The following is a 21,496-nucleotide window of genomic DNA, read 5'->3' on the forward strand; positions in this document are numbered from 1 at the left end:
ATGGGAGTGACGCATGACCGGACTGATCCCGGGATGGGAGTGAAGCATGACCGGACTGATCCCGGGATGGGAGTGAAGCAAGATCGGACTGATCCTGGGATGGGAGTGAAGCAAGATCGGACTGATCCCGGGATGGGAGTGAAGCATGACCGGACTGATCCCGGGATGGGAGTGAAGCAAGATCGGACTGATCCCGGGATGGGAGTGAAGCATGACCGGACTGATCCCGGGATGGGAGTGAAGCAAGATCGGACTGATCCCGGGATGGGAGTGAAGCATGACCGGACTGATCCCGGGATGGGAGTGACGCATGACCGGACTGATCCCGGGATGGGAGTGAAGCATGACCGGACTGATCCCGGGATGGGAGTGAAGCAAGATCGGACTGATCCTGGGATGGGAGTGAAGCAAGATCGGACTGATCCCGGGATGGGAGTGAAGCATGACCGGACTGATCCCGGGATGGGAGTGAAGCAAGATCGGACTGATCCCGGGATGGGAGTGAAGCATGACCGGACTGATCCCGGGATGGGAGTGAAGCAAGATCGGACTGATCCCGGGATGGGAGTGAAGCAAGATCGGACTGATCCTGGGATGGGAGTGAAGCAAGATCGGACTGATCCCGGGTTTGAATGAAGCAAGACCGGACTGATCCCGGGATGGGAGTGAAGCAGGATCGGACTGATCCCGGGATGGGAGTGAAGCAAGATCGGACTGTTCCTGGGATGGGAGTGTAGCAAGATCGGATTGACCCCGGGATGGGAATGAAGCGTGACCGGACTGATCCCGGGATGGGAGTGAAGCAGGATCGGACTGTTCCTGGGATGGGAGTGTAGCAAGATTGGACTGATCCCGGGATGGGAGTGAAGCAAGATTGGACTGATCCCGGGATGGGAGTGAAGCAAGATTGGACTGATCCCGGGATAGGAGTGAAGCAAGATCGGACTGATCCCGGGATGGGAGTGAAGCAAGACCGGACTGATCCCGGGATGGGAGTGAAGCAAGATCGGACTGACCCCGGGATGGGAATGAAGCGTGACCGGACTGATCCCGGGATGGGAGTGAAGCAGGATCGGACTGTTCCTGGGATGGGAGTGTAGCAAGATTGGACTGATCCCGGGATGGGAGTGAAGCAAGACCGGACTGATCCCGGGATGGGAGTGAAGCATGACCGGACTGATCCCGGGATGGGAGTGAAGCAAGATCGGACTGATCCCGGGATGGGAGTGAAGCATGACCGGACTGACCCCGGGATGGGAGTGAAGCAAGATCGGACTGATCCCGGGATGGGAATGAAGCATGACCGGACTGATCCCGGGATGGGAGTGAAGCATGATCGGACTGATCCCGGGATGGGAGTGAAGCATGACCGGACTGATCCCGGGATGGGAGTGAAGCATGATCGGACTGATCCCGGGATGGGAGTGAAGCAAGATCGGACTGATCCCGGGATGGGAGTGAAGCGTGACCGGACTGATCCCGGGATGGGAGTGAAGCATGACCGGACTGATCCCGGGATGGGAGTGAAGCAAGATCGGACTGTTCCTGGGATGGGAGTGTAGCAAGATCGGACTGACCCCGGGATGGGAATGAAGCGTGACCGGACTGATCCCGGGATGGGAGTGAAGCAGGATCGGACTGTTCCTGGGATGGGAGTGTAGCAAGATTGGACTGATCCCGGGATGGGAGTGAAGCAAGATTGGACTGATCCCGGGATGGGAGTGAAGCAAGATTGGACTGATCCCGGGATAGGAGTGAAGCAAGATCGGACTGATCCCGGGATGGGAGTGAAGCAAGACCGGACTGATCCCGGGATGGGAGTGAAGCAAGATCGGACTGACCCCGGGATGGGAATGAAGCGTGACCGGACTGATCCCGGGATGGGAGTGAAGCAGGATCGGACTGTTCCTGGGATGGGAGTGTAGCAAGATTGGACTGATCCCGGGATGGGAGTGAAGCAAGACCGGACTGATCCCGGGATGGGAGTGAAGCATGACCGGACTGATCCCGGGATGGGAGTGAAGCAAGATCGGACTGATCCCGGGATGGGAGTGAAGCATGACCGGACTGACCCCGGGATGGGAGTGAAGCAAGATCGGACTGATCCCGGGATGGGAATGAAGCATGACCGGACTGATCCCGGGATGGGAGTGAAGCATGATCGGACTGATCCCGGGATGGGAGTGAAGCATGACCGGACTGATCCCGGGATGGGAGTGAAGCATGATCGGACTGATCCCGGGATGGGAGTGAAGCAAGATCGGACTGATCCCGGGATGGGAGTGAAGCGTGACCGGACTGATCCCGGGATGGGAGTGAAGCATGACCGGACTGATCCCGGGATGGGAGTGAAACATGACCGGACTGACCACCCCCCCGCCCTGCCGTGACAGGACCGATCCCTTGTGCTCTCTCAATCCCTCGATGAATAACGCTCAGTGAAGGAGGTCTCCCCTCCGTGTGGTGTGTGTGTGACGCTTATTGCAACTTCCCTCATGGATCAGTGATGGGGAGAAGGTGAGGAAATGAGATTGAGATATAGGATGAGGTGGTGGGGTTCAGGTATCTGGGACTGATGGTCCCTGAGTTGTCCTAGAAATGCTGATATTTATACATTCGGTAACCCATCACAATCAGTTCCCTTAGTCCCCAGTATCCCAAATCGCTTGCCAACCCCCGCCTCGATTAGTCTCCAGTCCCCCTCCTCGATTAGTCTCCAGTCCCCTCGCCCCCTCCTCGATTAGTCTCCAGTCCCCTCGCCCCTCCTCGATTAGTCTCCAGTCCCCAGACCCCCTCCTCGATTAGTCTCCAGTCCCCTCGCCCCCTCCTCGATTAGTCTCCAGTCCCCACACCCCCTCCTCAATTAGTCTCCAGTCCCCACACCCCCTCCTCGATTAGTCTCCAGTCCCCACACCCCCTCCTTGATTAGTCTCCAGTCCCCACGCCACCTCCTCGATTAGTCTCCAGTCCCCACACCCCCTCCTCAATTAGTCTCCAGTCCCCACACCCCCTTCTCAATTAGTCTCCAGTCCCCACACCCCCTCCTCGATTAGTCTCCAGTCACCTCGCCCCCTCCTTGATTAGTCTCCAGTCCACACGCCCCCTCCTCAGTTAGTCTCCAATCCCCAGGCCCCCTCCTCGATTAGTCTCCAGTCCCCATACCCCCTCTTCGATTAGTCTCCAGTCCCCAGGCCCCCTCCTCGATTAGTCTCCAGTCCCCACGCCCCCTCCTCGATTAGTCTCCAGTCCCCATACCCCCTCCTCGATTAGTCTCCAATCCCCACGCCCCCATCTCGATTAGTCTCCAGTCCCCATACCCCCTCCTCGATTAGTCTCCAGTCACCTCGCCCCCATCTCGATTAGTCTCCAGTCCCCAGGACCCCTCCTCGATTAGTCTCCAGTCCCCTCGCCCCCTCCTCAATTAGTCTCCAGTCCCCTCGCCTCCATCTCGATTAGTCTCCAGTCCCCAGGCCCCTCCTCGATTAGTCTCCAGTCCCCAGGCCCCCTCCTCGATTAGTCTCCAGTCCACACGGCCCCTCCTCGATTAGTCTCCAGTCCCCAGGCCCCCTCCTCGATTAGTCTCCAGTCCCCTCGCCCCCACCTCAATTAGTCTCCAGTCCCCATACCCCCTCCTCGATTAGTCTCCAGTCCCCTCGCCCCCTCCTCGATTAGTCTCCAGTCCCCACGCCCCCTCCTCGATTAGTCTCCAGTCCCCTCGCCCCCTCCTCGATTAGTCTCCAGTCCCCAGGCCTCCTCCTCGATTAGTCTCCAGTCCCCACGCTCCCTCCTCGATTAGTCTCCAGTCCCCACGCCCTCTCCTCGATTAGTCTCCAGTCCCCACACCCCCTCCTCAATTAGTCTCCAGTCCCCACGCCCCCATCTTGATTAGTCTCCAGTCCCCTCGCCCCCACCTCGATTAGTCTCCAGTCCCCAGGCCCCCTCCTCGGTTAGTCTCCAATCCCCATGCCCCCTCCTCGATTAGTCTCCAGTCCCCAGGCCCCCTCCTCGATTAGTCTCCAGTCCCCATACCCCCTCCTCGATTAGTCTCCAGGCCCCCTCCTCGCTTAGTCTCCAGTCCCCTCGCCCCCTCCTCGATTAGTCTCCAGTCCCTCGCCCCTATCTCGATTAGTCTCCAGTCCCCAGGCCCCCTCCTCGATTAGTCTCCAGTCCACACGGCCCCTCCTCGATTAGTCTCCAGTACCCAGGCCCCCTCCTCGATTAGTCTCCAGTCCCCTCGCCCCCACCTCAATTAGTCTCCAGTCCCCATACCCCCTCCTCGATTAGTCTCCAGTCCCCTCGCCCCCTCCTCGATTAGTCTCCAGTCCCCACGCCCCCTCCTCGATTAGTCTCCAGTCCCCACGCTCCCTCCTCGATTAGTCTCCAGTCCCCACGCCCTCTCCTCGATTAGTCTCCAGTCCCCACACCCCCTCCTCAATTAGTCTCCAGTCCCCACGCCCCCATCTTGATTAGTCTCCAGTCCCCTCGCCCCCACCTCGATTAGTCTCCAGTCCCCAGGCCCCCTCCTCGATTAGTCTCCAATCCCCATGCCCCCTCCTCGATTAGTCTCCAGTCCCCAGGCCCCCTCCTCGATTAGTCTCCAGTCCCCATACCCCCTCCTCGATTAGTCTCCAGGCCCCCTCCTCGCTTAGTCTCCAGTCCCCTCGCCCCCTCCTCGATTAGTCTCCAGTCCCTCGCCCCTATCTTGATTAGTCTCCAGTCCCCAGGCCCCCTCCTCGATTAGTCTCCAATCCCCACGCCCCCTCCTCGATTAGTCTCCAGTCCCCATACCCCCTCCTCGATTAGTCTCCAGTCCCCAGGCCCCCTCCTCGATTAGTCTCCAGTCCCCATACCCCCTCCTCGATTAGTCTCCAGTCCCCTCGCCCCTATCTCGATTAGTCTCCAGTCCCCAGGCCCCCTCCTCGATTAGTCTCCAATCCCCACGCCCCCTCCTCGATTAGTCTCCAGTCCCCATACCCCCTCCTCGATTAGTCTCCAGTCCCCAGGCCCCCTCCTCGATTAGTCTCCAATCCCCACGCCCCCTCCTCGATTAGTCTCCAGTCCCCTTGCCCCCTCCTCGATTAGTCTCCAGTCCCCTCGCCCCTATCTCGATTAGTCTCCAGTCCCCATACCCCCTCCTCGATTAGTCTCCAGTCCCCATACCTCCTCCTCGATTAGTCTCCAGTCCCCAGGCCCCCTCCTCAATTAGTCTCCAGTCCCCAGGCCCCCTCCTCGATTAGTCTCCAGTCCCCATACCCCCTTCTCGATTAGTCTCCAGTCCCCTTGCCCCTATCTCGATTAGTCTCCAGTCCCCTCGCCCCCTCCTCGATTAGTCTCCAATCCCCACGCCCCCTCCTCGATTAGTCTCCAGTCCCCTCGCCCCCTCCTCGATTAGTCTCCAGTCCCCACACCCCCTCCTCGATTAGTCTCCAGTCCCCTCGCCCCCTCCTCGATTAGTCTCCAGTCCCCACACCCCCTCCTCGATTAGTCTCCAATCCCCACACCCCCTCCTCGATTAGTCTCCAGTCCCCTTGCCCCTATCTCGATTAGTCTCCAGTCCCCAGGGCCCCTCCTCGATTAGTCTCCAATCCCCACGCCCCCTCCTCGATTAGTCTCCAGTCCCCAGGGCCCCTCCTCGATTAGTCTCCAGTCCCCTTGCCCCTATCTCGATTAGTCTCCAGTCCCCAGGCCCCCTCCTCGATTAGTCTCCAGTCCCCACACCCCCTTCTCGATTAGTCTCCAGTCCCCAGGGCCCCTCCTCGATTAGTCTCCAATCCCCAGGCCCCCTCCTCGATTAGTCTCCAGTCCCCTTGCCCCTATCTCGATTAGTCTCCAGCCCCCTCGCCCCCTCCTCGATTAGTCTCCAGTCCCCACACCCCCTCCTCGATTAGTCTCCAGTCCCCACACCCCCTCCTCGATTAGTCTCCAATCCCCAGGCCCCCCTCCACGATTAGTCTCCAGTCCCCATACCCCCTCCTCGATTAGTCTCCAGTCCCCACGCCCCCTCCTTGATTTGTCTTCAGTCCCCTCGCCCCAATCTTGATTAGTCTCCAGTCCCCCTCCTCGATTAGTCTCCAGTCCCCATACCCCCTCCTCGATTAGTCTCCAGTCCCCTCGCCCCCTCCTCGATTAGTCTCCAGTCCCCACACCCCCTCCTCGATTCGTCTCCAGTCCCCAGGCCCCCTCCTCGATTAGTCTCCAGTCCCCTCGCCCCCTCCTCGATTAGTCTCCAGTCCCCTCGCCCCCTCCTCGATTAGTCTCCAGTCCCCATACCCCCTCCTCGATTAGTCTCCAGTCCCCTCGCCTCCACCTCGATTAGTCTCCAGTCCCCTCGCCCCCTCCTCGATTAGTCTCCAGTCCCCAGGCCCCCTCCTCGATTAGTCTCCAGTCCCCAGGCCCCCTCCTCGATTAGTCTCCAGTCCCCACACCCCCTCCTCAATTAGTCTCCAGTCCCCATGCCCCCTCCTCGATTAGTCTCCAGTCCCCTCGCCCCCTCCTCGATTAGTCTCCAGTCCCCATGCCCCCTCCTCGATTAGTCTCCAGTCCCCAGGCCCCCTCCTCGATTAGTCTCCAGTCCCCACACCCCCTCCTCAATTAGTCTCCAGTCCCCATGCCCACTCCTCGATTAGTCTCCAGTCCCCTCGCCCCCTCCTCGATTAGTCTCCAGCCCCCAGGCCCCCTCCTCGATTAGTCTCCAGTCCCCATGCCCCCTCCTCGATTAGTCTCCAATCCCCAGGCCCCCCCTCCTCGATTAGTCTCCAGTCCCTCGCCCCCTCCTCGATTAGTCTCCAGTCCCTCGCCCCCTCCTCGATTAGTCTCCAGTCCCCAGGCCCCCTCCTCGATTAGTCTCCAGTCCCCTCGCCCCTATCTCGATTAGTCTCCAGTCCCCAGGCCCCCTCCTCGATTAGTCTCCAGTCCCCATACCCCCTCCTCGGTTAGTCTCCAGTCCCCAGGCCCCCTCCTCGATTAGTCTCCAGTCCCCATACCCCCTCCTCGATTAGTCTCCAGTCCCCAGGCCCCCTCCTCGATTAGTCTCCAATCCCCATACCCCCTCCTCGATTAGTCTCCAGTCCCCTCGCCCCCTCCTCGATTAGTCTCCAGTCCCCATGCCCCCTCCTCGATTAGTCTCCAGTCCCCATACCCCCTCCTCGACTAGTCTCCAGTCCCCAGGCCCCCTCCTCGATTAGTCTCCAGTCCCCATACCCCCTCCTCGATTAGTCTCCAGTCCCCTCGCCCCCTCCTCGATTAGTCTCCAGTCCCCAGGCCCCCTCCTCGATTAGTCTCCAGTCCCCACGCCTGTTCCCATCACCTTGCTGTACAGGAACCGCTGCAGCTCCAGCTCAGCAATGCCGAGTTGCCCGTCCTCCTCGGTTAGCCTCCAGCGTGCCTGGGCGAAGTAAATCTCAGTCCGCCTCACCACACTGACATCCTCCTGCTGCTTACGCAGCTCCAGCTTGTTGGCTCGCTGCAGCTGGAAGTCCTTAAAGCATCTGAAAGGCACACGGTCACGGGGTCAGACAGGGTCAAGAGTCGGCAGATTATGGGGCGTGGCAAACGAGACCCTGTGACGTGGCAAGAGATGTAGGGATTGCTCGTATATTGTTAATGGGATCTTGCTGTGCGCAGGTTAGCTGTCAAGCCTGGTCCAGCCAGTGAAGTATTTTGGAACATATATTAACGTTTGCAACTATAACTCCACTTCAAAAAGTTCCTCACTGTCTGAGAAACCCGTTGGGATGCCCTGCGACAGAGAAAGGGGATCAGGCTGAACAAGGGTAATCCAAAAGATAATTTAAGAGAGCGAGTGAGAGAGAGAGAGAGAGAGAGAGAGGGAGAGAGAGAGAGAGGGAGAGAGAGAGAGAGAGAGAGAGAGAGAGAGAGAGAGAGAGAGAGAGAGAGAGGGAGAGAGAGAGAGTGAAAAGAGTTTGGGACAAGGGGGAAGGAGTCTGGGGCAATGGAGCAGAATCTTCAATTTGAGCTATGTCGTTCCAGGGTGATGTCAAGAATCAAGGCTTGGGACAGCACGGCGGTGCAGTGATTAGCACTGCAGCCTCACGGCGCCGAGGTCCCGGGTTCGATCCCGGTTCTGGGCCACTGACCGTGTGGAGTTTGCACATTCTCCCTGTGTCTGCGACGGTTTCATCCCCACAACCCAAAGATGTGCAGGGTAGGTGGATTGGCCACACTAAATTGCCCCTTAATTGGAAAAAATGAATTGGGTACTCTAAAAAACATTTTTTTAAATCAAGGTATTGGAAATCTGGAACATTCTCCCTAAAAAACAGCTGAGACTGGGGGGTGGAGGGCTGGTGGGGGAGGGGTGGGGATGCGATGGTGGGGGAGGGGTGGGGATGCGATGGTGGGGGAGGGGTGGGGATGCGATGGTGGGAGGGGTGGGGATGTGATGGTGGTGGGGGAGGGGTGGGGATACGATGGTGGTGGGGGTGGGGATGCGATGGTGGGAGGGGTGGGGATGCGATGGTGGGAGGGGTGGGGATGTGATGGTGGTGGGGGAGGGGTGGGGATGTGATGGTGGTGGGGGAGGGGTGGGGATGCGATGGTGGGAGGGGTGGGGATGCGATGGTGGGGAGGGGTGGGGATGCGATGGTGGGAGGGGTGGGGCTGCGATGGTGGGAGGGGTGGGGATGCGATGGTGGGGGGGTGGGGATGCGATGGTGGGGGGGTGGGGATGCGATGGTGGGGGGTGGGGATGCGATGGTGGGGGGGTGGGGATGCGGTGGTGGTGGGAGGGGTGGAGATGCGATGGTGGGAGGGGTGGGGATGCGGTGGTGGGGGTGGGGATGCGATGGTGGGGAGGGGTGGGGATGCGATGGTGGGAGGGGGAGGAGTGGCGATGCAGTGGGGTTGGTGGTGGTGGAGGAGGGGGGTTGTATTTTCCAGACGGAGATGAATACAGTTTTGTGAGGTCTCTGGTGATACGGTAAACAGGGTTGTCAAAGCTCCAGGATTGGGTGACACTGGTGGAGGAATTACCAAACATCATTATTCTCTCCGGGAATAACAAGGTCACTGGATGTAGCCAATCTTGAAAGATGACGTTAGTGTCGCTTGTGGGACTCAATATAGGATTTTGCAATGGGCCAGTGCACAGTACCGTGTAATAAACAGGACTGGGGCGGGGGGGGCAGCTAAAGCCAGCAGTAAGTGAGGGAGCTCTGCAGTTGCCTGATGAGGATGTTGAGCTCCTCGCTCTTCGCCTGAAGATCCATCTTCTCCTGGTGTAACCCTGCCTGCAGGTCCTGGCTCTGTTTCATCAGCACGCTGCTCCGGAGGTCATCCTGTAGTGACTTGGAGAGAAAGAGAGACCAACAATCTTCAGCCAACATACTCTCTCCTCACACAACTCAGTAGAACACTGATATTATGGCTGAGTGGGTTACACTCAAATCTCAAAATCAGACGGTCGTGCAATCAGGTCTCTCTCCAGAATTTCAGCAAATAGTCCAGATTGACAACAAGGAAGAACTGAGGGAGTGCCGCACTGTCAGAGGGTCAGTACTGAGGGAGCGCCGCACTGTCAGAGAGTCAGTACTGAGGGAGTGCCGCACTGTCAGAGGGTCAGTACTGAGGGAGTGCCGCACTGTCAGAGGGTCAGTACTGAGGGAGTGCTGCACTGTCAGAGGGTCAGTAGTGAGGGAGTGCCGCACTGTCAGAGGGTCAGTACTGAGGGAGTGCCGCACTGTCAGAGGGTCAGTACTGAGGGAGTGCTGCACTGTCAGAGGGTTAGTACTGAGGGAGTGCCGCACTGTCAGAGGGTCAGTACTGAGGGAGTGCCGCACTGTCAGAGGGTCAGTACTGAGGGAGCACTGCACTGTCAGAGGGTCAGTACTGAGGGAGCGCTGCACTGTCAGAGGGTCAGTACTGAGGGAGCGCGCACTGTCAGAGGGTCAGTACTGAGGGAGTGCCGCACTGTCAGAGGGTCAGTACTGAGGGGGTGCCGCACTGTCAGAGGGTCAGTACTGAGGGAGTGCAGCACTGTCAGAGGGTCAGTACTGAGGGAGTGCCGCACTGTCAGAGGGTCAGTACTGAGGGAGTGCTGCACTGTCAGAGGGTCAGTACTGAGGGAGTGCTGCACTGTCAGAGGGTCAGTCCTGAGGGAGTGCTGCACTGTCAGAGGGTCAGTACAGAGGGAGTGCCGCACTGTCGGAGGGTCAGTACTGAGGGAGTGCCGCACTGTCAGAGGGTCAGTACTGAGGTAGTGCTGCACTGTCAGAGGGTCAGTACTGAGGGAGTGCTGCACTGTCAGAGGGTCAGTACTGAGGGAGTGCTGCACTGTCAGAGGGTCAGTACTGAGGGACTGCTGCACTGTCAGAGGGTCAGTACTGAGGGAGTGCTGCACTGTCAGAGGGTCTGAGGGAGCGCTGCACTGTCAGAGGGTCAGTCCTGAGGGAGTGCTGCACTGTCAGAGGGTCAGTACAGAGGGAGTGCCGCACTGTCGGAGGGTCAGTACTGAGGGAGTGCCGCACTGTCAGAGGGTCAGTACTGAGGGAGTGCTGCACTGTCAGAGGGTCAGTACTGAGGGAGTGCTGCACTGTCAGAGGGTCAGTACTGAGGGAGTGCTGCACTGTCAGAGGGTCAGTACTGAGGGACTGCTGCACTGTCAGAGGGTCAGTACAGAGGGAGTGCCGCACTGTCAGAGGGTCAGTACTGAGGGAGTGCCGCACTGTCAGAGGGTCAGTACTGAGGGAGAGCTGCACTGTCAGAGGGTCAGTACTGAGGGAGTGCTGCACTATCAGAGGGTCAGTACTGGGGGAGTGCCGCACTGTCAGAGGGTCAGTACTGAGGGAGTGCTGCACTGTCAGAGGGTCAGTACTGAGGGAGAGCTGCACTGTCAGAGGGTCAGTGCTGAGGGGGTGCTGCACTATCAGAGGGTCAGTACTGGGGGAGTGCCGCACTGTCAGAGGGTCAGTACTGAGGGGGTGCCGCACTGTCAGAGGGTCAGTACTGAGGGAGAGCTGCACTGTCAGAGGGTCAGTGCTGAGGGGGTGCTGCACTATCAGAGGGTCAGTACTGGGGGAGTGCCGCACTGTCAGAGGGTCAGTACTGAGGGAGAGCTGCACTGTCAGAGGGTCAGTACTGAGGGAGTGCTGCACTATCAGAGGGTCAGTACTGAGGGAGTGCCGCACTGTCAGAGGGTCAGCACTGAGGGAGTGCTGCACTGTCAGAGGGTCAGTACTGAGGGAGAGCTGCACTGTCAGAGGGTCAGTGCTGAGGGGGTGCTGCACTATCAGAGGGTCAGTACTGGGGGAGTGCTGCACTGTCACAGGGTCAGTACTGTGGGAGTGCCGCACTGTCAGAGGGTCAGTACTGAGGGAGTGCTGCACTGTCAGAGGGTCAGTACTGAGGGAGTGCCGCACTGTCAGAGGGTCAGTACTGAGGGAGTGCCACACTGTCAGAGGGTCAGTACTGGGGGAGTGCTGCACTGTCAGAGAGTCAGTACTGAGGGAGTGCCGCACTGTCAGAGGGTCAGTACTGAGGGAGTGCTGCACTGTCAGAGGGTCAGTACTGGGGGAGTGCTGCACTGTCAGAGAGTCAGTACTGAGGGAGTGCCGCACTGTCAGAGGGTCAGTACTGAGGGAGTGCTGCACTGTCAGAGGGTCAGTACTGAGGGAGTGCCGCACTGTCAGAGGGTCAGTACTGGGGGAGTGCTGCACTGTCAGAGGGTCAGTACTGAGAGAGTGCCGCACTGTCAGAGGGTCAGTACTGAGGGAGTGCCGCACTGTCAGAGGGTCAGTACTGAGGGAGTGCTGCACTGTCAGAGGGTCAGTACTGGGGGAGTGCTGCACTGTCAGAGAGTCAGTACTGAGGGAGTGCCGCACTGTCAGAGGGTCAGTACTGAGGGAGTGCTGCACTGTCAGAGGGTCAGTACTGAGGGAGTGCCGCACTGTCAGAGGGTCAGTACTGAGGGAGTGCTGCACTGTCACAGGGTCAGTACTGAGGGAGTGCTGCACTGTCAGAGGGTCAGTACTGAGGGAGTGCCGCACTGTCAGAGGGTCAGTACTGGGGGAGTGCTGCACTGTCAGAGGGTCAGTACTGAGGGAGTGCTGCACTGTCCAGAGGGTCAGTACTGAGGGAGTGCCGCACTGTCAGAGGGTCAGTACTGAGGGAGTGCCGCAATGTCAGAGGGTCAGTACTGAGGGAGTGCTGCACTGTCAGAGGATCAGTACTGAGGGAGCACTGCACTGTCAGGGGGTCAGTACTGAGGGAGTGCCGCACTGTCAGAGGGTCAGTACTGAGGGAGTGCTGCACTGTCCAGAGGGTCAGTACTGAGGGAGTGCCGCACTGTCAGAGGGTCAGTACTGAGGGAGTGCTGCACTGTCAGAGGGTCAGTACTGGGGGAGTGCCGCACTGTCAGAGGGTCAGTACTGAGGGAGTGCTGCACTGTCCAGAGGGTCAGTACTGAGGGAGTGCCGCACTGTCAGAGGGTCAGTACTGAGGGAGTGCCGCACTGTCAGAGGGTCAGTACTGAGGGAGTGCTGCACTGTCAGAGGGTCAGTACTGAGGGAGTGCTGCACTGTCACAGGGTCAGTACTGGGGGAGTGCCGCACTGTCAGAGGGTCAGTACTGAGGGAGTGCTGCACTGTCCAGAGGGTCAGTACTGAGGGAGTGCCGCACTGTCAGAGGGTCAGTACTGAGGGAGTGCCGCACTGTCAGAGGGTCAGTACTGAGGGAGTGCTGCACTGTCAGAGGGTCAGTACTGAGGGAGTGCTGCACTGTCAGAGGGTCAGTACTGAGGGAGTGCTGCACTGTCAGAGGGTCAGTACTGAGGGAGCGCTGCACTGTCAGAGGGTCAGTACTGAGGGAGTGCCGCACTGTCAGAGGGTCAGTACTGAGGGAGTGCTGCACTGTCAGAGGGTCAGTACTGAGGGAGTGCCGCACTGTCAGAGGGTCAGTACTGAGGGAGTGCTGCACTGTCAGAGGGTCAGTACTGAGGGAGTGTTGCACTGTCAGAGGGTCAGTACTGAGGGAGTGCCGCACTGTCAGAGGGTCAGTACTGAGGGAGCACTGCACTGTCAGAGGGTCAGTACTAAGGGAGCGCTGCACTGTCAGAGGGTCAGTACTGAGGGAGCGCGCACTGTCAGAGGGTCAGTACTGAGGGAGTGCCGCACTGTCAGAGGGTCAGTACTGAGGGGGTGCCGCACTGTCAGAGGGTCAGTACTGAGGGAGTGCAGCACTGTCAGAGGGTCAGTACTGAGGGAGTGCCGCACTGTCAGAGGGTCAGTACTGAGGGAGTGCTGCACTGTCAGAGGGTCAGTACTGAGGGAGTGCTGCACTGTCAGAGGGTCAGTCCTGAGGGAGTGCTGCACTGTCAGAGGGTCAGTACAGAGGGAGTGCCGCACTGTCGGAGGGTCAGTACTGAGGGAGTGCCGCACTGTCAGAGGGTCAGTACTGAGGGAGTGCTGCACTGTCAGAGGGTCAGTACTGAGGGAGTGCTGCACTGTCAGAGGGTCAGTACTGAGGGAGTGCTGCACTGTCAGAGGGTCAGTACTGAGGGACTGCTGCACTGTCAGAGGGTCAGTACTGAGGGAGTGCTGCACTGTCAGAGGGTCTGAGGGAGCGCTGCACTGTCAGAGGGTCAGTCCTGAGGGAGTGCTGCACTGTCAGAGGGTCAGTACAGAGGGAGTGCCGCACTGTCGGAGGGTCAGTACTGAGGGAGTGCCGCACTGTCAGAGGGTCAGTACTGAGGGAGTGCTGCACTGTCAGAGGGTCAGTACTGAGGGAGTGCTGCACTGTCAGAGGGTCAGTACTGAGGGAGTGCTGCACTGTCAGAGGGTCAGTACTGAGGGACTGCTGCACTGTCAGAGGGTCAGTACAGAGGGAGTGCCGCACTGTCAGAGGGTCAGTACTGAGGGAGTGCCGCACTGTCAGAGGGTCAGTACTGAGGGAGAGCTGCACTGTCAGAGGGTCAGTACTGAGGGAGTGCTGCACTATCAGAGGGTCAGTACTGGGGGAGTGCCGCACTGTCAGAGGGTCAGTACTGAGGGAGTGCTGCACTGTCAGAGGGTCAGTACTGAGGGAGAGCTGCACTGTCAGAGGGTCAGTGCTGAGGGGGTGCTGCACTATCAGAGGGTCAGTACTGGGGGAGTGCCGCACTGTCAGAGGGTCAGTACTGAGGGGGTGCCGCACTGTCAGAGGGTCAGTACAGAGGGAGAGCTGCACTGTCAGAGGGTCAGTGCTGAGGGGGTGCTGCACTATCAGAGGGTCAGTACTGGGGGAGTGCCGCACTGTCAGAGGGTCAGTACTGAGGGAGAGCTGCACTGTCAGAGGGTCAGTACTGAGGGAGTGCTGCACTATCAGAGGGTCAGTACTGAGGGAGTGCCGCACTGTCAGAGGGTCAGCACTGAGGGAGTGCTGCACTGTCAGAGGGTCAGTACTGAGGGAGAGCTGCACTGTCAGAGGGTCAGTGCTGAGGGGGTGCTGCACTATCAGAGGGTCAGTACTGGGGGAGTGCTGCACTGTCACAGGGTCAGTACTGTGGGAGTGCCGCACTGTCAGAGGGTCAGTACTGAGGGAGTGCTGCACTGTCAGAGGGTCAGTACTGAGGGAGTGCCGCACTGTCAGAGGGTCAGTACTGAGGGAGTGCCACACTGTCAGAGGGTCAGTACTGGGGGAGTGCTGCACTGTCAGAGAGTCAGTACTGAGGGAGTGCCGCACTGTCAGAGGGTCAGTACTGAGGGAGTGCTGCACTGTCAGAGGGTCAGTACTGGGGGAGTGCTGCACTGTCAGAGAGTCAGTACTGAGGGAGTGCCGCACTGTCAGAGGGTCAGTACTGAGGGAGTGCTGCACTGTCAGAGGGTCAGTACTGAGGGAGTGCCGCACTGTCAGAGGGTCAGTACTGGGGGAGTGCTGCACTGTCAGAGGGTCAGTACTGAGAGAGTGCCGCACTGTCAGAGGGTCAGTACTGAGGGAGTGCCGCACTGTCAGAGGGTCAGTACTGAGGGAGTGCTGCACTGTCAGAGGGTCAGTACTGGGGGAGTGCTGCACTGTCAGAGAGTCAGTACTGAGGGAGTGCCGCACTGTCAGAGGGTCAGTACTGAGGGAGTGCTGCACTGTCAGAGGGTCAGTACTGAGGGAGTGCCGCACTGTCAGAGGGTCAGTACTGAGGGAGTGCTGCACTGTCACAGGGTCAGTACTGAGGGAGTGCTGCACTGTCAGAGGGTCAGTACTGAGGGAGTGCCGCACTGTCAGAGGGTCAGTACTGGGGGAGTGCTGCACTGTCAGAGGGTCAGTACTGAGGGAGTGCTGCACTGTCCAGAGGGTCAGTACTGAGGGAGTGCCGCACTGTCAGAGGGTCAGTACTGAGGGAGTGCCGCAATGTCAGAGGGTCAGTACTGAGGGAGTGCTGCACTGTCAGAGGATCAGTACTGAGGGAGCACTGCACTGTCAGGGGGTCAGTACTGAGGGAGTGCCGCACTGTCAGAGGGTCAGTACTGAGGGAGTGCTGCACTGTCCAGAGGGTCAGTACTGAGGGAGTGCCGCACTGTCAGAGGGTCAGTACTGAGGGAGTGCTGCACTGTCAGAGGGTCAGTCCTGGGGGAGTGCCGCACTGTCAGAGGGTCAGTACTGAGGGAGTGCTGCACTGTCCAGAGGGTCAGTACTGAGGGAGTGCCGCACTGTCAGAGGGTCAGTACTGAGGGAGTGCCGCACTGTCAGAGGGTCAGTACTGAGGGAGTGCTGCACTGTCAGAGGGTCAGTACTGAGGGAGTGCTGCACTGTCACAGGGTCAGTACTGGGGGAGTGCCGCACTGTCAGAGGGTCAGTACTGAGGGAGTGCTGCACTGTCCAGAGGGTCAGTACTGAGGGAGTGCCGCACTGTCAGAGGGTCAGTACTGAGGGAGTGCCGCACTGTCAGAGGGTCAGTACTGAGGGAGTGCTGCACTGTCAGAGGGTCAGTACTGAGGGAGTGCTGCACTGTCAGAGGGTCAGTACTGAGGGAGTGCTGCACTGTCAGAGGGTCAGTACTGAGGGAGTGCTGCACTGTCAGAGGGTCAGTACTGAGGGAGCGCTGCACTGTCAGAGGGTCAGTACTGAGGGAGTGCCGCACTGTCAGAGGGTCAGTACTGAGGGAGTGCTGCACTGTCAGAGGGTCAGTACTGAGGGAGTGCCGCACTGTCAGAGGGTCAGTACTGAGGGAGTGCTGCACTGTCAGAGGGTCAGTACTGAGGGAGTGTTGCACTGTCAGAGGGTCAGTACTGAGGGAGTGCCGCACTGTCAGAGGGTCAGTACTGAGGGAGTGCCACACTGTCAGAGGGTCAGTACTGAGGGAGTGCCGCACTGTCAGAGGGTCAGTACTGAGGGAGTGCCGCACTGTCAGAGGGTCAGTACTGAGGGAGTGCTGCACTGTCAGAGGGTCAGTACTGAGGGAGTGTTGCACTGTCAGAGGGTCAGTACTGAGGGAGTGCCGCACTGTCAGAGGGTCAGTACTGAGGGAGTGCCGCACTGTCAGAGGGTCAGTACTGAGGGAGTGCCGCACTGTCAGAGGGTCAGTACTGAGGGAGCGCTGCACTGTCAGAGGGTCAGTACTGAGGGAGAGCTGCACTGTCAGAGGGTCAGTACTGAGGGAGTGCTGCACTGTCAGAGGGTCAGTACTGGGGGAGTGCTGCACTGTCAGAGGGTCAGTACTGGGGGAGTGCTGCACTGTCACAGGGTCAGTACTGAGGGAGTGCTGCACTGTCAGAGGGTCAGTACTGAGGGAGTGTCGCACTGTCAGAGGGTCAGTACTGAGGGAGTGCCGCACTGTCAGAGGGTCAGTACTGAGGGAGAGCTGCACTGTCAGAGGGTCAGTACTGAGGGAGTGCTGCACTATCAGAGGGTCAGTACTGGGGGAGTGCCGCACTGTCAGAGGGTCAGTACTGAGGGAGTGCTGCACTGTCAGAGGGTCAGTACTGAGGGAGAGCTGCACTGTCAGAGGGTCAGTGCTGAGGGGGTGCTGCACTATCAGAGGGTCAGTACTGGGGGAGTGCCGCACTGTCAGAGGGTCAGTACTGAGGGGGTGCCGCACTGTCAGAGGGTCAGTACTGAGGGAGAGCTGCACTGTCAGAGGGTCAGTGCTGAGGGGGTGCTGCACTATCAGAGGGTCAGTACTGGGGGAGTGCCGCACTGTCAGAGGGTCAGTACTGAGGGAGAGCTGCACTGTCAGAGGGTCAGTACTGAGGGAGTGCTGCACTATCAGAGGGTCAGTACTGAGGGAGTGCCGCACTGTCAGAGGGTCAGCACTGAGGGAGTGCTGCACTGTCAGAGGGTCAGTACTGAGGGAGAGCTGCACTGTCAGAGGGTCAGTGCTGAGGGGGTGCTGCACTATCAGAGGGTCAGTACTGGGGGAGTGCTGCACTGTCACAGGGTCAGTACTGTGGGAGTGCCGCACTGTCAGAGGGTCAGTACTGAGGGAGTGCTGCACTGTCAGAGGGTCAGTACTGAGGGAGTGCCGCACTGTCAGAGGGTCAGTACTGAGGGAGTGCCACACTGTCAGAGGGTCAGTACTGGGGGAGTGCTGCACTGTCAGAGAGTCAGTACTGAGGGAGTGCCGCACTGTCAGAGGGTCAGTACTGAGGGAGTGCTGCACTGTCAGAGGGTCAGTACTGGGGGAGTGCTGCACTGTCAGAGAGTCAGTACTGAGGGAGTGCCGCACTGTCAGAGGGTCAGTACTGAGGGAGTGCTGCACTGTCAGAGGGTCAGTACTGAGGGAGTGCCGCACTGTCAGAGGGTCAGTACTGGGGGAGTGCTGCACTGTCAGAGGGTCAGTACTGAGAGAGTGCCGCACTGTCAGAGGGTCAGTACTGAGGGAGTGCCGCACTGTCAGAGGGTCAGTACTGAGGGAGTGCTGCACTGTCAGAGGGTCAGTACTGGGGGAGTGCTGCACTGTCAGAGAGTCAGTACTGAGGGAGTGCCGCACTGTCAGAGGGTCAGTACTGAGGGAGTGCTGCACTGTCAGAGGGTCAGTACTGAGGGAGTGCCGCACTGTCAGAGGGTCAGTACTGAGGGAGTGCTGCACTGTCACAGGGTCAGTACTGAGGGAGTGCTGCACTGTCAGAGGGTCAGTACTGAGGGAGTGCCGCACTGTCAGAGGGTCAGTACTGGGGGAGTGCTGCACTGTCAGAGGGTCAGTACTGAGGGAGTGCTGCACTGTCCAGAGGGTCAGTACTGAGGGAGTGCCGCACTGTCAGAGGGTCAGTACTGAGGGAGTGCCGCAATGTCAGAGGGTCAGTACTGAGGGAGTGCTGCACTGTCAGAGGATCAGTACTGAGGGAGCACTGCACTGTCAGGGGGTCAGTACTGAGGGAGTGCCGCACTGTCAGAGGGTCAGTACTGAGGGAGTGCTGCACTGTCCAGAGGGTCAGTACTGAGGGAGTGCCGCACTGTCAGAGGGTCAGTACTGAGGGAGTGCTGCACTGTCAGAGGGTCAGTACTGGGGGAGTGCCGCACTGTCAGAGGGTCAGTACTGAGGGAGTGCTGCACTGTCCAGAGGGTCAGTACTGAGGGAGTGCCGCACTGTCAGAGGGTCAGTACTGAGGGAGTGCCGCACTGTCAGAGGGTCAGTACTGAGGGAGTGCTGCACTGTCAGAGGGTCAGTACTGAGGGAGTGCTGCACTGTCACAGGGTCAGTACTGGGGGAGTGCCGCACTGTCAGAGGGTCAGTACTGAGGGAGTGCTGCACTGTCCAGAGGGTCAGTACTGAGGGAGTGCCGCACTGTCAGAGGGTCAGTACTGAGGGAGTGCCGCACTGTCAGAGGGTCAGTACTGAGGGAGTGCTGCACTGTCAGAGGGTCAGTACTGAGGGAGTGCTGCACTGTCAGAGGGTCAGTACTGAGGGAGTGCTGCACTGTCAGAGGGTCAGTACTGAGGGAGCGCTGCACTGTCAGAGGGTCAGTACTGAGGGAGTGCCGCACTGTCAGAGGGTCAGTACTGAGGGAGTGCTGCACTGTCAGAGGGTCAGTACTGAGGGAGTGCCGCACTGTCAGAGGGTCAGTACTGAGGGAGTGCTGCACTGTCAGAGGGTCAGTACTGAGGGAGTGCCGCACTGTCAGAGGGTCAGTACTGAGGGAGTGCTGCACTGTCAGAGGGTCAGTACTGAGGGAGTGCTGCACTGTCAGAGGGTCAGTCCTGAGGGAGTGCTGCACTGTCAGAGGGTCAGTACAGAGGGAGTGCCGCACTGTCGGAGGGTCAGTACTGAGGGAGTGCCGCACTGTCAGAGGGTCAGTACTGAGGGAGTGCTGCACTGTCAGAGGGTCAGTACTGAGGGAGTGCTGCACTGTCAGAGGGTCAGTACTGAGGGACTGCTGCACTGTCAGAGGGTCAGTACTGAGGGAGTGCTGCACTGTCAGAGGGTCTGAGGGAGCGCTGCACTGTCAGAGGGTCAGTCCTGAGGGAGTGCTGCACTGTCAGAGGGTCAGTACAGAGGGAGTGCCGCACTGTCGGAGGGTCAGTACTGAGGGAGTGCCGCACTGTCAGAGGGTCAGTACTGAGGGAGTGCTGCACTGTCAGAGGGTCAGTACTGAGGGAGTGCTGCACTGTCAGAGGGTCAGTACTGAGGGAGTGCTGCACTGTCAGAGGGTCAGTACTGAGGGACTGCTGCACTGTCAGAGGGTCAGTACAGAGGGAGTGCCGCACTGTCAGAGGGTCAGTACTGAGGGAGTGCCGCACTGTCAGAGGGTCAGTACTGAGGGAGAGCTGCACTGTCAGAGGGTCAGTACTGAGGGAGTGCTGCACTATCAGAGGGTCAGTACTGGGGGAGTGCCGCACTGTCAGAGGGTCAGTACTGAGGGAGTGCTGCACTGTCAGAGGGTCAGTACTGAGGGAGAGCTGCACTGTCAGAGGGTCAGTGCTGAGGGGGTGCTGCACTATCAGAGGGTCAGTACTGGGGGAGTGCCGCACTGTCAGAGGGTCAGTACTGAGGGGGTGCCGCACTGTCAGAGGGTCAGTACTGAGGGAGAGCTGCACTGTCAGAGGGTCAGTGCTGAGGGGGTGCTGCACTATCAGAGGGTCAGTACTGGGGGAGAGCTGCACTGTCAGAGGGTCAGTACTGAGGGAGTGCTGCACTGTCAGAGGGTCAGTACTGAGGGAGCGCTGCACTGTCAGAGGGTCAGTACTGAGGGAGTGCCGCACTGTCAGAGGGTCAGTACTGAGGGAGTGCCGCACTATCAGAGGGTCAGTACTGAGGGAGTGCCGCACTGTCAGAGGGTCAGCACTGAGGGAGTGCTGCACTGTCAGAGGGTCAGTACTGAGGGAGAGCTGCACTGTCAGAGGGTCAGTGCTGAGGGGGTGCTGCACTATCAGAGGGTCAGTACTGGGGGAGTGCTGCACTGTCACAGGGTCAGTACTGTGGGAGTGCCGCACTGTCAGAGGGTCAGTACTGAGGGAGTGCTGCACTGTCAGAGGGTCAGTACTGAGGGAGTGCCGCACTGTCAGAGGGTCAGTACTGAGGGAGTGCCACACTGTCAGAGGGTCAGTACTGGGGGAGTGCTGCACTGTCAGAGAGTCAGTACTGAGGGAGTGCCGCACTGTCAGAGGGTCAGTACTGAGGGAGTGCTGCACTGTCAGAGGGTCAGTACTGGGGGAGTGCTGCACTGTCAGAGAGTCAGTACTGAGGGAGTGCCGCACTGTCAGAGGGTCAGTACTGAGGGAGTGCTGCACTGTCAGAGGGTCAGTACTGAGGGAGTGCCGCACTGTCAGAGGGTCAGTACTGGGGGAGTGCTGCACTGTCAGAGGGTCAGTACTGAGAGAGTGCCGCACTGTCAGAGGGTCAGTACTGAGGGAGTGCCGCACTGTCAGAGGGTCAGTACTGAGGGAGTGCTGCACTGTCAGAGGGTCAGTACTGGGGGAGTGCTGCACTGTCAGAGAGTCAGTACTGAGGGAGTGCCGCACTGTCAGAGGGTCAGTACTGAGGGAGTGCTGCACTGTCAGAGGGTCAGTACTGAGGGAGTGCCGCACTGTCAGAGGGTCAGTACTGAGGGAGTGCTGCACTGTCACAGGGTCAGTACTGAGGGAGTGCTGCACTGTCAGAGGGTCAGTACTGAGGGAGTGCCGCACTGTCAGAGGGTCAGTACTGGGGGAGTGCTGCACTGTCAGAGGGTCAGTACTGAGGGAGTGCTGCACTGTCCAGAGGGTCAGTACTGAGGGAGTGCCGCACTGTCAGAGGGTCAGTACTGAGGGAGTGCCGCAATGTCAGAGGGTCAGTACTCAGGGAGTGCTGCACTGTCAGAGGATCAGTACTGAGGGAGCACTGCACTGTCAGGGGGTCAGTACTGAGGGAGTGCCGCACTGTCAGAGGGTCAGTACTGAGGGAGTGCTGCACTGTCCAGAGGTTCAGTACTGAGGGAGTGCCGCACTGTCAGAGGGTCAGTACTGAGGGAGTGCTGCACTGTCAGAGGGTCAGTACTGGGGGAGTGCCGCACTGTCAGAGGGTCAGTACTGAGGGAGTGCTGCACTGTCCAGAGGGTCAGTACTGAGGGAGTGCCGCACTGTCAGAGGGTCAGTACTG

General features: G+C 59.2%; 1 protein-coding gene across 3 annotated transcripts in view; it reads right to left on the bottom strand.

Moving 5' to 3' along the window:
* LOC140386997 (bridge-like lipid transfer protein family member 2) overlaps positions 1-21,496 on the bottom strand; it is a 193,835-nt gene that overhangs the window by 37,069 nt on the left and 135,270 nt on the right. For all 3 annotated transcript variants that reach the window (XM_072469961.1, XM_072469962.1, XM_072469963.1), the window contains 2 exons: positions 9,184-9,305; positions 7,307-7,487 (listed from right to left, as the gene is read on the bottom strand). In XM_072469961.1, coding sequence (XP_072326062.1) covers positions 7,307-7,487; positions 9,184-9,305 — 303 coding nt within the window. The remainder of the gene's footprint in view (positions 1-7,306; positions 7,488-9,183; positions 9,306-21,496) is intronic.

Source organism: Scyliorhinus torazame, chromosome 12, assembly GCF_047496885.1.
Source record: "Scyliorhinus torazame isolate Kashiwa2021f chromosome 12, sScyTor2.1, whole genome shotgun sequence".
NCBI lineage: Eukaryota > Metazoa > Chordata > Chondrichthyes > Carcharhiniformes > Scyliorhinidae > Scyliorhinus > Scyliorhinus torazame.